This window comes from Parambassis ranga, chromosome 19, assembly GCF_900634625.1.
Source record: "Parambassis ranga chromosome 19, fParRan2.1, whole genome shotgun sequence".
NCBI lineage: Eukaryota > Metazoa > Chordata > Actinopteri > Ambassidae > Parambassis > Parambassis ranga.
In genome coordinates this window covers 5,264,776-5,277,622 of record NC_041039.1, presented here as the reverse complement: position 1 = coordinate 5,277,622, position 12,847 = coordinate 5,264,776, and the positions used below count along the sequence as shown (strand labels likewise).

General features: G+C 39.9%; 3 protein-coding genes across 4 annotated transcripts; 1 reads left to right on the top strand and 2 right to left on the bottom strand.

Moving 5' to 3' along the window:
• Positions 1 to 1,183: 1,183 nt before the first annotated feature.
• Positions 1,184 to 3,635, bottom strand: LOC114451852 (zinc finger protein OZF-like). Its single transcript, XM_028430786.1, has 2 exons — positions 3,442 to 3,635; positions 1,184 to 2,836 (listed from the first exon to the last, which is right to left on the bottom strand). The coding sequence occupies exon 2, from the start codon at positions 2,788 to 2,790 to the stop codon at positions 1,456 to 1,458; it is 1,335 nt and encodes a 444-aa protein (XP_028286587.1). The 5' UTR covers positions 2,791 to 2,836; positions 3,442 to 3,635; the 3' UTR covers positions 1,184 to 1,455.
• Positions 3,636 to 5,575: 1,940 nt separating this feature from the next.
• On the top strand, positions 5,576 to 9,096 carry LOC114451851 (zinc finger protein 19-like). The gene is made up of 2 exons (XM_028430785.1): positions 5,576 to 5,898; positions 7,110 to 9,096. The coding sequence occupies exons 1-2, from the start codon at positions 5,577 to 5,579 to the stop codon at positions 8,375 to 8,377; spliced, it is 1,590 nt and encodes a 529-aa protein (XP_028286586.1). The 5' UTR covers position 5,576; the 3' UTR covers positions 8,378 to 9,096.
• Positions 9,082 to 12,542, bottom strand: LOC114451854 (parvalbumin-like EF-hand-containing protein). 2 transcript variants are annotated; one of them, XM_028430789.1, is made up of 5 exons: positions 12,512 to 12,542; positions 10,482 to 10,626; positions 10,153 to 10,288; positions 9,958 to 10,073; positions 9,082 to 9,290 (listed from the first exon to the last, which is right to left on the bottom strand). In XM_028430789.1, the coding sequence occupies exons 2-5, from the start codon at positions 10,585 to 10,587 to the stop codon at positions 9,247 to 9,249; spliced, it is 402 nt and encodes a 133-aa protein (XP_028286590.1). In that variant the 5' UTR covers positions 10,588 to 10,626; positions 12,512 to 12,542; the 3' UTR covers positions 9,082 to 9,246. The 2 variants fall into 2 exon arrangements, with proteins under 2 accessions (XP_028286590.1, XP_028286589.1); XM_028430788.1 differs by lacking the exon at positions 9,082 to 9,290 and having other exon boundaries at positions 9,797 to 10,073.
• Between the last annotated feature and the right edge of the window lie 305 nt (positions 12,543 to 12,847).

The following is a 12,847-nucleotide window of genomic DNA, read 5'->3' as shown; positions in this document are numbered from 1 at the left end:
GAGGGGGAGAAGAAGAGGTAGACAGGACAGAGAGGATGAAGGATAGAGAGACAGAGAGAGAGAGAGAGAGAGAGAGAGAGAGAGACCCCTAATTTAGATAATCATGTCAGGCATCACTGTTATTCCCTCCACTGGTCTATATTTATGTTTACTTAGCACCTTATATCTCCATATTTGTATCCATGTATCATATATTGTGCTCATACTGTGTACTGTACTGATTTGGATTATAGTGACACTTACACTCATACTCTGTACTTAACTGCATTTAATGTAACTTGATACCTCTGGCACAAAAATTTCCTTCGGGATTAATAAAGTTTTATCTTATCTTAATTTACCACCATCTACAAAAAGAACCAAAAAAGGCCTGACTGGCTTAGCTAATAAGGATTCTTAAAATAACAAAATACAGGGGGTGGCACCAACCAATAAACCTAGTGTTCTAACAGAAGAAGTCCTACATGAATAAATGTAGGGAGTATCCCAGCCGACCTGTCATCACTTCCCCTCCCCAGTCACATAATTCAAAAAGTTAACAACATGCAGACCCACACACTCCATCAGCAGCCAAGACAAAAGAAAGCACGCTCAATGCTGTCCTTCCTTTTATCTTGGCTCCTGGGACAATGACTGGTTAAATCCAGCCCCGCCCAGGCCTGGATCGCACAGGTGAGCCTACCAGGCAATCTCCACCTGGAGCAGAGGGGGAGGGGAGAAGAGAAGGGAGAGCAGGCTACCCTAACACCTGATTTACACCAGTCATGAAACATAAGCAGCATGTTTTCAGCTCGACATGAATTCCCACCAAACATGTTTCTGAAGCGTTGCATATCCATGCATATGTTACAAGTTCCCGTGAGATTCACAAAATCACATAATCTGCCTGTTTACCTGATGGGCCTACAGAGCATGTCGCATGTTATATGATATATAAATGTTGTTTCTCTACTTCTAAATCTTTCCTCGTACATGGCTGTGTTTTTTGCCTTTTGATGTTAAATCAGCAAGACTGTTTCGGGCTGACAGACAAATCAGGATCATGATAGATGTAGTTTATATTCAAAACACGGATGTACCAGAATCCAGGATGGTGCCTCAGTCATTCAAAATAAATTCATTCAATGCATACAAAATATCTTTATTTATAGATTTTAGATACATGTAGACATTTGGACAGACTGAAAAATGCATTATGAATAACAAAAGACTGGGGTAAATAAATAAAGAGGTATAATTAATTTATTCCATATGAAATGAACACTTGTTTTGAATGAGCGATGAATTACTGTTCCAAACAAAAAACAGGAATTCCTTAATTTATTAGAATGACCTCTCTGATGAGCAAGCAGTGGCCACAATCAAGGCACAGATGAAGAGGTCAAAGTGCTATCCATCTTGTTGACACATATAAATTTGAAATGTTGTCACAGCAACTGTGCAATTATACGGTCTCTACACTGTGTGGCTCTTCAAGTGTCGGTTAAGACTTCCCTGTTGGGTAAATGTTTTACCGCAACTCGCACAACCGAACGCTTTCTCTCCTGTGTGAACGTTCATGTGTCTCTTCAGACTTCCCTGTTGAGTAAATCTCTTTTCACAAACATCGCAGCTGAAGTGTTTCTCTCCGGTGTGAACTATCAAGTGTGTCTTAAGATCATGTTGATGTGCAAACTTCTTCCCACACATGTCACAGTCGTGCGGCTTCTCTCCCGTGTGGACCTTCATGTGGGTTCTGAGGTGCGTCTCCCGGTTGAACCTCTTCTCGCAAACATCGCAACCAAATGGTTTCTCTCCCGTGTGGACTCTCAGGTGTGTTTTCAGATGTGCTTTGCGGCTAAACTTTTTACTGCATACATCACAAGCAAACAATCTCTCTCCTGTGTGGACTCTCATGTGCGACTTAAAATGGGTTTTCAGGTTGTATCTTTTGCCACAAAGATCACAACCGAACGTTTTTTCTCTCGAGTGGATCCTCATGTGTCGTTTCAGAACTCCTTGCTGTGTGAACCTTTTACCACAAACACCACAACCAAAAGGTTTTTCCCCAGTGTGAACCCTCATGTGTCTCATGAGATTTTGCTGCTGTGTAAATCTCTCACTACAAATACCACAAACAAATGGCTTCTCTCCCGTATGGGTTCTGATGTGTGCCTTAAAACTGTAGTGATGTCGGAATTGTTTTCCACATGAATCACAATGAAACGGTTTCTCTCCAGTGTGAACGCGCATGTGTGTTTTCAGGTTTTGCTTGTGTGTAAATCTTTTACCACAAACACCACAACTAAATGGCGTCTCACCTGTTTGGACTCTCGCCTGCGGATCTACATTTTGTTTCACTATACACAACATTTCTCTTGAATGACATGTCATGTGTCTCTGAAGTGATTTCAGGATGTCCGCATGAGAGTCAAATGTCTGCTGACTACTGTCACTGTCCTCAATATCTGGTCCAGGATCTGATAAAGGTTCTTTCCATTCATCATCATCATCATTATTACTGACATCAGTCTCAGAGGAGTCTGAAGCTTTTTCACCATAGTTTGGTGGTTGAAAATGACTCTTTGGATCTAGGTTCTTGTCTAGTTCTGGTCCTCCACAGTCCTTTTCATCAGGTTCTGTTTTTATTTCTTTAGGTGTGAAGCTGCTTGGAGGCTCTTCATCATCTTCACTCTTCACATGAACAGTAGTGAGTGTGAACCTGGTGATATCAGCCTCCTCCTCCTCCTCCTGATCCCCTTTCAGACTGGTCCCGAGTTCCTCCTGTTCTTCCTTTATGTGTAGAGGCATTGAATCCTGCTTGTCCAGGTTTCAGGGAACTCTTTAATCACCAACACTGAAACATAAACATATGTTTATTATAGAAAGGTAAAACATTACATACAGCTATAGACACAATATTAGGTATAAATAAAGATTTAAATTAAATATAAAAAATAAAAAACACATGCGTAAAAAAAAGAAAAATAATTTAGTCAGAAAAATATTTTATGCTGCAAATAAATATACAGTTAAAACCCGGACTGTTTTCTTTATATAAAGTAGTAACAAAATACTCCATTTTCGTCTTTAAGAGCTTATTTATTTATTTATTTTTAAATTAAATAAACATAACTTTATTTCTCTATGAAGCGCTACCGGCTGCTTTCTCACTTGTTGTGTGCGCGCTGTACACCGTCCGGGTGCTACACTATGCCTTGTCAGAGTAGTTCCGCCTTTTTAAATACCGACAAAACTAAGCTGTTCATTACGAAAACGCAGTCTAGGGTTGTGTGTCCGTGTGCGTGCGTGCATGTGTGCGCGTGTTGTAATTATGAAGCTGTTATAACACAGATAATAGAAGTGTACACGTGAATCCGTTATTCCGAGCAATCCATACAACAAGCTAGCAGTTAGCCGTCCCCTCATGCAGAAACACATTCAATAAGCGACTATTCTTACCTGTTTGGTTGATAAGAACATCCTGCGGCTGGCAGACACTGATCCGTTTAATGTTCGTTTTCTTTTCAAAAGGCAGTTTCGTGCTTTTGTTGTTAATCTACTTCGTTCATGATGTCCGCACAAACAGGAGGCTCGCTGAAGAAGAGCCAGTCCTACAAAATAGACGACAGACGATCACTGAATGACGCATAATGATTATTTCTTTCATATTGATATACTGTATTACACAAGGTGTTTATAGACTCAAACAGGGCGCCCAGACTTTACGGTTATTTTGTAAGATTATTGAAGATGTATTAAAGTCCGCTGCATTTTTTACAGGCATCTGTGGAGACACCTACAACCTCCTTATTAACACATTCATACATTGATTAAAATTTAGATTTTAGGTTTAATGTATTTATTCATTGACATAGGCTATTGTTTAGGAAAATAAATAAACAGAACAAATATCACAATTTTTGCTGTAAATCTGGTTGAAAAAAAATGCTTCAATGTTTTGGAGGTAAATGTTTGACTTTTTAGAGTGTGCTGCTTTTCAATCCACAACCCACACTGCATCATTTATTTATTTTTTTCTTTACAGGCTGTGCATGTTTTATCAGTCAATAGTTGCAAGGCACCCTGGCAGCTGCTCGTTTACACAGCGCTGCATCATTCAGCAGTTTTGAACTGAAGGATACTGAAAGTATTCACCTGGTAACTAAGCAAAAGTCAGTTTTTTTCAGAACACTGTGCAGGTTTTATTACATACAGCATGTATATTTTAAAGCCTGCAACTAACAGAGGAACCCTGAAGAACGAGGGACACAGAGGCTAAATACACAACGCAGGAGCGACAAGACACAGGTCATCATGCTCACACTCATTAGACAGACTCTTATTCCTGCAAAAAGGAAAATTCTAACAGAAGCATTATTTATATGCATTTTTTTTAGCAGTGAGGAACCTCACGTTTGGTGAACGCAGCCCGTGGATGGTCCTCACAGGGGTCTGTGCCAACAAAACACAACAGAGGTATTTATGATTGTGTAGTGTCTCTGAGACGCAGACACACACACACACACACACACACAGATATGAAGTAGATTTGCACAGTCACAGGTAAGCTACAGATAAATACAAAAAAATGATGTTATATCTACACATACATAAACTATGAGATGGACATAAAAGACTCCTCCTTCAGGTCAAGGTTTTTAGTTGGCATTAGAATCATCTTTAATTTCACATTATGTATGTTGACTGATATGTATTTATTGTAAACAATACATGAATATCTACACAGATGGTGTCAAACTCAAGGCCCGTGGTCCACAACCAGCTCGCTGCCCCCTCTATCTGGCATATTTAGCATATTTCTGGAGGATTTTATCAAAATTAAACATTTTAATATGCAAAATTTTAATACCGCATGTATGTTTAAAAAACAACACAGCCAGTGTACTGAGGCTGTAACAGAGTTGAAAAGAAGTGAGGAAAACTTAAAGACACAAAGCAGGAGAGACAACAAGACACTGGTGAGTCACATCAGTGAAGAGCATGTAATCCCACAGGTGGACAAATGTGGACATTATTAAAAATGACTGCCCTGGTAATGCAAAGAGAGGGAGCATGCGGCTGCATTTTCCTGAACCAGAGATTCTTCCTGATGAAAGAACAAAATTGTAAAAGCAATTAGATCTAATAAAGGTATTACAAAGATCCAAAGAAAAGAGAAAGGCTGAGACATTTCCCTCACAGAAGACATACAAAACTGGAAAAAGCTTCAATACAGAAAACTAACAGAACCAAGATGTTCTTCGTTGTTGATGACACATCTAACAAATATGGACACTGCCAAGCAACAGTGGAGAACGACGTTAATAAAGGTAATAAATAAAATATTTCTGTTTCATTTGTTTGATTGGGTTGTTATTTCTACTTTCAGGACTTGTAGATCACATTTATTAATTCTAAAAGGTTCACAAACTTTTAAGCAGCACTTTACTTCACAGCTATCTACAAACAAAGGTGATCACCACACAAACTTTTTATTACTGTATAATAAACTCAAAGGACCAAAAAGCCTAAATTTCCTGGCCCATTCAGCGGTGGTGAAAATTATAGGTGTCTCTGCAGACGCCTGCATAGAAATGCAGGCCACGTCAAAACCATCGCTAAGAAATTATTGCACAAAGTGGACGCACCATTTGAGTCTGTATACTCCTACACAGACGTGTATCGATCTGAAAGAAATAATATATTATGCATCCTGCAGCGATCTGCTGTCATCGAGTCTGCGCAAGACTGTCATCTACAGCGACCCTCCATTTTGTTTTAATGAAAAGAGTGCGGCCATGAACAAAGTGAATTATCTACAACAGCGTCAAACCGAAAGTTTGCCTTTTGAAGCGAACCCGGACATTAAACGGCTCAGTGTCTATCAACCACAGGATGCTTTTAGAAACCAAACTGGTAAGAATAATCACTGGTTTGATGTGTTCTAGAGGAGGAAACGGCTCCTAGCTTGTTCTGGCAGTAGGTGGGAGTAAAGGATTTTACATATACTTCCATATACTCTCTGTTAGATGTAGCATCATAAACGCATAAAACTAACAGAGGAAGTATTTTTAGTGAAAGGATTTGTGTCGTCAGAAAAAAAAAAAATGCGGAACTACTCTGACGGCGCACGGCGCAGTACCCGGACGGCTTACAGCGCGCACACAACAAAGTTCCAAAACAGCTGGCTGAGCGTCAAAACAATGAAAAGTGACGCGTTGAGATACATTTGGATTTCATCATTCACTACAAAGTTTCCAAGACCACGAAGTATGTGAATACTTGATCTAAGCTAAATGTCTCTGATGAGGAGCCAGATCAGGGCCAAACAATTTGCGACATTCATTCAAAAACTACAATTTGAAACTGAATCTGAAACTTTAGGTTTTGATTTTATTTATTTGATCTTATTTACTGTTGCTGTTGTTGCTCACACACCCAGCATAGGCCAATAGTCAACAATGCTAACAACAGATATATATCCCAAAGGGAATATTTAATTAATGCATATTAAACAACAGACTTTGCAGCAGTACTGTGCTAAATTGGCTGGCTGTAGCCACAGTAGATCACAGCTAGATCACTAACAAGACAGCTTACTTTGGAACAAACGTCAGTGTTCTTACTTAGTAATGGTTCTTTGGGAGGAGTTTTCGTAGGGTGAATTGAATCTTTAAAAAAATCTGACACTGAAAAGATAAGACCTCAAATATGAAAATATGTATTGAAGTGAAACCCTTTATAATTTATAAAAGAATAAATAATGTAGCAATTAAGCCAAAAATCATTTGAAGTGGGACAAAAATAGACATTTAGTTTTGTTTCGGTTTCAAATTTTAGCTTTTGAATCAATTTTTTTTTTTTAATAATACTTTTGTCCCTGGCCTGGCATGTTTTTGACCAAATAAGACAATTTAGTCCAAGGATTTACTTCACTAAAGCTGTGAGATGCAGGATACATGTTTAAAGGTGCTATATTTGCGCATTTTATTATAAACCATTATGTGTTTCTAACAAGGTACCCTTACTCATCCTGTCTCCAGATTCCTTTGATTGTTGGACAGCAAGGCAAATGTTTAGTTCTGTGTAATACTGTATGTTAAGTCACAGATGTCTGTGTGTTTCAGTGTTGCCTCCAGATGTCCAGCAGGTGTTGGTCATTAAAGAAGAGGTTCCATGGAGTCCCAGTTTGGATGATGATGACCCAGAGCCACTACACCTAAATGAGGAAGAGGAGGAGGAGCACTGGACCAGTCAGGAGGAGGAGGAGGAGCAGCAGGAGGAGGAGGAGGAGGAGGAGGGTGATATCACCAGGTTTACATTCACTGGTGTAAAAAGTGAATATGACACAGAGGAACATCAGTTATCGCCATTTTATCAATGCAAAAGTGAAGAACCGGTGGAACTCTGGACCAGACGTCAGGAAGAGCACCTTCATGAGCAGGAGGAGGCTGATTTCACCAGGTTCCTATTTACTGCTGTGAACAGTGAAGCAACCAGCAGCTCAGCTAAAGAGATAAAAATAGAACTTGATGAAGAGGACAGTGAAGGAGCAGACCAAGCCAGGAACTTATCATATTTACAGTTACAAACAAATCCTGATGGAAAGACTTCAGACTCTTCCGAGACTGAAGTCAGTGACGATGGCGATGAATGGCAGGAACCAGTGTCAGGATCTGGATCTGAAACTAAAGAGACTGACAGAGCAGCACCTTTCAGCTGCTCCGAGTGCAGTAAGCAATTTTTCTATAAGCAGTCCCTTAAGAGACATTTGAAACATCATTCAGGAGAAAGTTCCAGAAGTTTGGTTAATTTTGTCTGTGACGTTTGCGGCAAAATATTTACATATCATCATAATCTTAAGACGCACATGAGACTCCACACCGGAGAGAAGCCTTTTATATGTAACATCTGTGGTAAGAAAGTTAGGCTACAGACAAATCTTAAGGCACACATGAGCGTCCACAGTGGCGAGAAACCCTTCGGTTGTGACTTGTGCGGTAAAAGATTTAAACGTAAGACATATCTTGCTACTCACATGGCAATCCACAAAGGAGAGAAGCCCTTCGGCTGCGACGTTTGCGGTAAAAGCTTTAAACGGAAGGGTCACCTGACAATACACATGACGGTGCACAAAGGAGAGAAACCGTTCAGCTGCGACGTTTGCGGCAAAGCGTTTAACCGGAAAACGCACCTGGCTTCACACTCGGCGGTCCACACGGGAGACAAACCTTTTGGCTGTGACATTTGCGGGAAGAAATTCAACAGGAAAACACACCTGGAAACACACATCACAGTTCACACAGGAGAGAAACCTTTTTACTGTGGGGTTTGTGGTCAAGAATTTACCCAACAGGGTAGTTTAAATAGACACATGAGATTCCATTTAGGGTAGGGATTACAAATTTTGGCATGAATTTCACAAAAATCAAGAAATAATCCTTTCATATTACAAAATAGCTTTGATCAATTTGACTGTTTACAACTTTATTTGGTATGCATGGTAAACAAATATGTCCCTGTCCCTGCTTCGAGTCAATGTTAAAAAACTGATTTCCATGAAAAATAATTCCTATATATTTTAGAACCGCTTAGATGTACTATACGTTACATCTTTTGGCATGCATGAAATATGAATATGCAAATCAGCACCCTGCTTCTGTCTTCACCCACCTCTTTGTCAGTCCTCTCTTGGTCCATCATTTTTGCTTATCTTTAATTTTAATTTTTTTTGCTTATCTTTAATTAAATTAAGGCTACATCAACACGAAGACAAAAACATTTTCCGTAAACAGTATAGTTGGAACTTTAAAGGATTTTGTCAGAGCATAAATGTTGTAGAGGTCAGCAACACTGCACTTTAAAATTTATGTTGGCTTCAAGCCTTTTTGATTTATTGTCATAGTCCAGCAGATGGCGATGGTGGACTTATAAAAATAAAATCAGTGATTGAGTGAGATCACTTTCTATGCACTATATTTGTATTGTTAATCTCACAGACCTTTATTTAATAAACACATTATTAACACATCAAAATAATATTGCTATGTTTATGTACAATGCCAAAGATGAATTGAAATTACTTTAATAATAAACTTTTTTTCCCCATGTTCACAGTTTGTTTTGTTGTTTGTTACTTTTGCTTAAGACAGGAAAAAAAGGTGAATTGTGTTGTAAATGTGATCAAGTCCAAAGTCCAGCGTCTCTCACAGTCTGCGTCAATAACAGCAGTTATCACTGTGAATGTCCACCGTCACATGACCTCTACTTCCTGGGTCTCTTCTCCATCTTTACCATATCCGAGAACTCTGCGAAGCGAGGCGGCAGACGCAGAGCCAGTATCAGTATCTCCACTGTAAATTAGCATGTCTGCACTCCAGTATTACATTCCATGCTAACTACTGCTTTTCCTGTTTCACATCACGCTGAGCTCACCTCCCACACAACAGGGCAATGAGCACATTTCTGCAATGTTTACTGTGCAGAAAGTAAATGTCAATGAAATACAGTTATGTTCATAAATCATCTGATGTAGTGGGTTTTAGTGTTAGGTGAATAAAACCTCAAATGGTGCTTCTCTAACACCATTGTTTATGTCTTTCTCTCTTGTCATTGTGTTAACACACACCTGAATGTTCCAGAGCAGCAAACTGTCAAAAATGTCTGTTTTTATAGAGGTCTGTACACCTGGTGATGATCAATTCATCAAGGACTGATGATCAGCAGCACCTGCTGCAGCTCAAACTATTAAATCCTATGGAAGCAGTGAGAGGGGACGCAGTAATAAAATGTGTTTTTTTTGTGTTTGGGTTAAATTCTAAATAATGTTAAGTTAGTGTTGGTCTGAAGTTGTATTTCCCTAATACCAAGACCCACTATAATCAGATGATTTTGATTATGATCAGAGACTAACTGCTGACTCTCAGTGGTGATAAGAGGCCACTGCACCACACGCACCGCAGTGTGAGCCTTCACCTTTGTAGTCGATGCGTCCATCTCCATCTGTGTCTGCAGCCTGAATCACGGCGTCTGCTTCCTCATCAGAGAGGGGAGCTGACGGGGTGATGGTCGGTACAGCAGAAAGGATGTATCTGTGACAAGAAAAAGCCATCAGTGTTTTAGACTCTTTATGTTGATAAAGCATTGATTGATTTGTTTATCTTTTTTAACTTGATCTCGTTCCACTCGATGTAGCCGCTGCCGTCTTTGTCAAGCATTTCAAAGGCCTTCTTGATGGCCTCCTCTTGTTGCTCTGAGGTTTTGAACTGCTTCATGTACTCTAGAAACCTGCTGTAGTTGAAGTTTCCTAACACAAGAGGTGACATCAGATAGTGAAATCATCTCCATGACTCACACATGAGCTACTCTCACTCATCACGTAGGTCACTTTTGCTTGCTTCATCCTTACATCAAGCTTTAACCCTCAAATGTAACAGTTTATATTACCGGGACCTTGCTCCCTTCATTTTAAAAGGACAAAAACACACACAGATTCTCACCATCTGTTCTCATCTCCCGTGGCATGCAGGCGATGTCCTGCTCTGTGAGGGAAGCACCCATGGCCACAGTCACCTTCTTCATCTGGGGCCGAAAATCGTCCTCCATATTTTACAGGTGTCCTAAACTGTGGATTTGTAATTGCAGCTGGATATGGTATAAAAATAAATACAGATTAAGGTTATGCATTAAAAACAGGGTAAGGGATCATCCTAAAACTACTATTAAGTCCCAGCCCTCGTTAACACATAGAGATGCAGCCGAAGAAAAACACTCAAATGTTTCTTTTTGAAGGACTGAAATATCAACCTCATATTATGTTTTCCTGGTGAGGACATGCTGTTTATTTTGCTTTCTGTTAGATCTCGACCGATTATCAACCTGGCTGATGTTTTTACGGCCGATATGATCTATTTGCCGTATCGGACATATTACATCAGACAAATATAAAGTTTAAAAAAAGAAAAACATCGTTTAACACAAGCCTGCGAAAGCTGTGCAGAGCAGCTCGCTGTGGCTTAGCATGTGCTTAGCATGTGCATGCTAGCTCCTGGCTAGACCTTGATGGCATTCCGTTCTCCAGCCGCTCGCCTACAGTTTAGTACAAGCAATCTGACGGTGAGTTGCTGGAGAGCGAAACGGACACAAAGCACATGTGGCCTAGCCCAGAGCTAGCAGATGCTAACCCAATGCGAGCGGCTCCCTAATGGTAACACCATCGGGCCTCTGCTAGGCTTTTGAAAATAAAAGTTTACATTTAACTTTAATTTTAAGCTTATCCCTAGTATATATTGGCCGATATATCAGACTTTTACATCCCAAATATTGGCATCGTATAAGTATTGGCCTCAAATTTCCTATATTGGTCAAGCTGTACTTTCTGTCAGACAAAAAGGGGAAGGTATACACTACCATTCAAAAGTTTGGGGTCACCAGGCCAGTTCTATAGCTTCTCTGATCAGCATAACAGTTTAGCTGTGCTAACATAATTTCACAAGAGTTTTGTAATCATCAATCAGCCATTTTAACATGATTAGCTAACACAATGTATCATTAGAACACAGGAGTGATGGTTGCTGGAAAAGGGCCTCTATATACCTATGTATATATTCCATTAAAAATCAGCCTTTTCTGACTAGAACAGTCATTTGCCACATTAACAATGTCTACACTGTATGTCTGATTACATTTCCATGTATGTTAGAGTTATATGCTGATATTTTAGGAGATATTCTTATTTGGCAGGAGCTAGTTAGCTTAGACTAGCACAACAACTGGATATGGTAAAACAACTTGTCTCCATCTAAACTAAAAACAAATAATCCAAAAGTTTAAACTGACCTTTAATTTTGTTCCATATTTGCTTCAACTCCTTATTTTTCTACTGCCAGCCATCAGACACTATGTACTTACACCCACCAAGGCTGCTGGGAAAATAAGTATCTTTCCGGCTATATTTTGAATTCATCTATTGACATGCAGCTGTTTGTTGTGTTGTCTTGTGTTGTCTTGTTTGTTGTTTTTTGTGTGTGAATCATTGATGGCATCACTCCACATCCATTCAACATCAATTACCCAGTTAACTGTTAAGTCACTGTTGGTGTAAGTGTAATAGGTGTGAGTTATTAAGAAGAGACTGTGGGTTAATACCAGTTGACTAAACAGCATGCGAAGTACAGCAGAGATTTAAGTCAACGTAAAGCAGAGTATTGCTGCCCCATTTCATCACTCCTGCCCCCCTAATTTAAACTCCTCATCATTTGCACTTCAAGAAGTCTCGCATCAAGACGAACGTGTGCCTTTTCTCATTGGCCGGAGGTTATAAAGACAGCATAGATCAAACAAGAACAGAAAAATCCACAGACTGTTCAGTAGTTTGACAAATTAAGAGCATGAAAGCAAAAAAAAAAAAAACAAAAAAAAAAACAGGTTGACATATTGGAAATCATTATCAGTTACTGAGTCTAAGGACCAGTCAGCAGGTCCATCCTATTAACCATTTCCTGCTCTAAACATGTCTTGTGCTACTTACAGTTTCAAGGTTTCCTACTAACAGCCAAGCCTGCCCTCCCCCTTTCTTCTTCCCGAGTCTCTTATATACGGGAAGGATGAAGCCACCAGTGGCCTTGCACCTGTCTCTCTTCACCCCCTACCCCCCTCCCCCAGTGAAGTCATTCTCCATTAAAGCCTTTGGCTCCTGCTGCTGCAGACAGGATGCCTCTCTCTCTCTCCTGGTGTGCTGGTTAAAAGACCCCACATTAGGGCATTTGGTTGGGGTTGAACTGGAGGCCAGATAGCCCTTTAGAGGGGTGGGGTGTTAAAGCAGAGGCCGGCAGTGCTTCGAGATTACTCCATAGCGCAGTGGAAC

What these genes read in the sequence shown, in the direction of transcription:
- LOC114451854 (XM_028430788.1), bottom strand. Translation starts at nt 10,587, where the DNA reads ATGGAGGACGATTTTCGGCCCCAGATGAAGAAGGTGACTGTGGCCATG. An exon ending in ACGGGAGATGAGAACAGATG is followed by an intron (nt 10,289 to 10,481) that starts GTGAGAATCTGT and finishes CTCTTGTGTTAG; the next exon opens with GAAACTTCAACTACAGCAGG. An exon ending in ATCGAGTGGAACGAGATCAA is followed by an intron (nt 10,074 to 10,152) that starts GTTAAAAAAGAT and finishes TTCTTGTCACAG; the next exon opens with ATACATCCTTTCTGCTGTAC.
- LOC114451851 (XM_028430785.1), top strand. Translation starts at nt 5,577, where the DNA reads ATGCAGGCCACGTCAAAACCATCGCTAAGAAATTATTGCACAAAGTGG. An exon ending in TGCTTTTAGAAACCAAACTG is followed by an intron (nt 5,899 to 7,109) that starts GTAAGAATAATC and finishes TGTGTGTTTCAG; the next exon opens with TGTTGCCTCCAGATGTCCAG.
- LOC114451852 (XM_028430786.1), bottom strand. Translation starts at nt 2,790, where the DNA reads ATGCCTCTACACATAAAGGAAGAACAGGAGGAACTCGGGACCAGTCTG.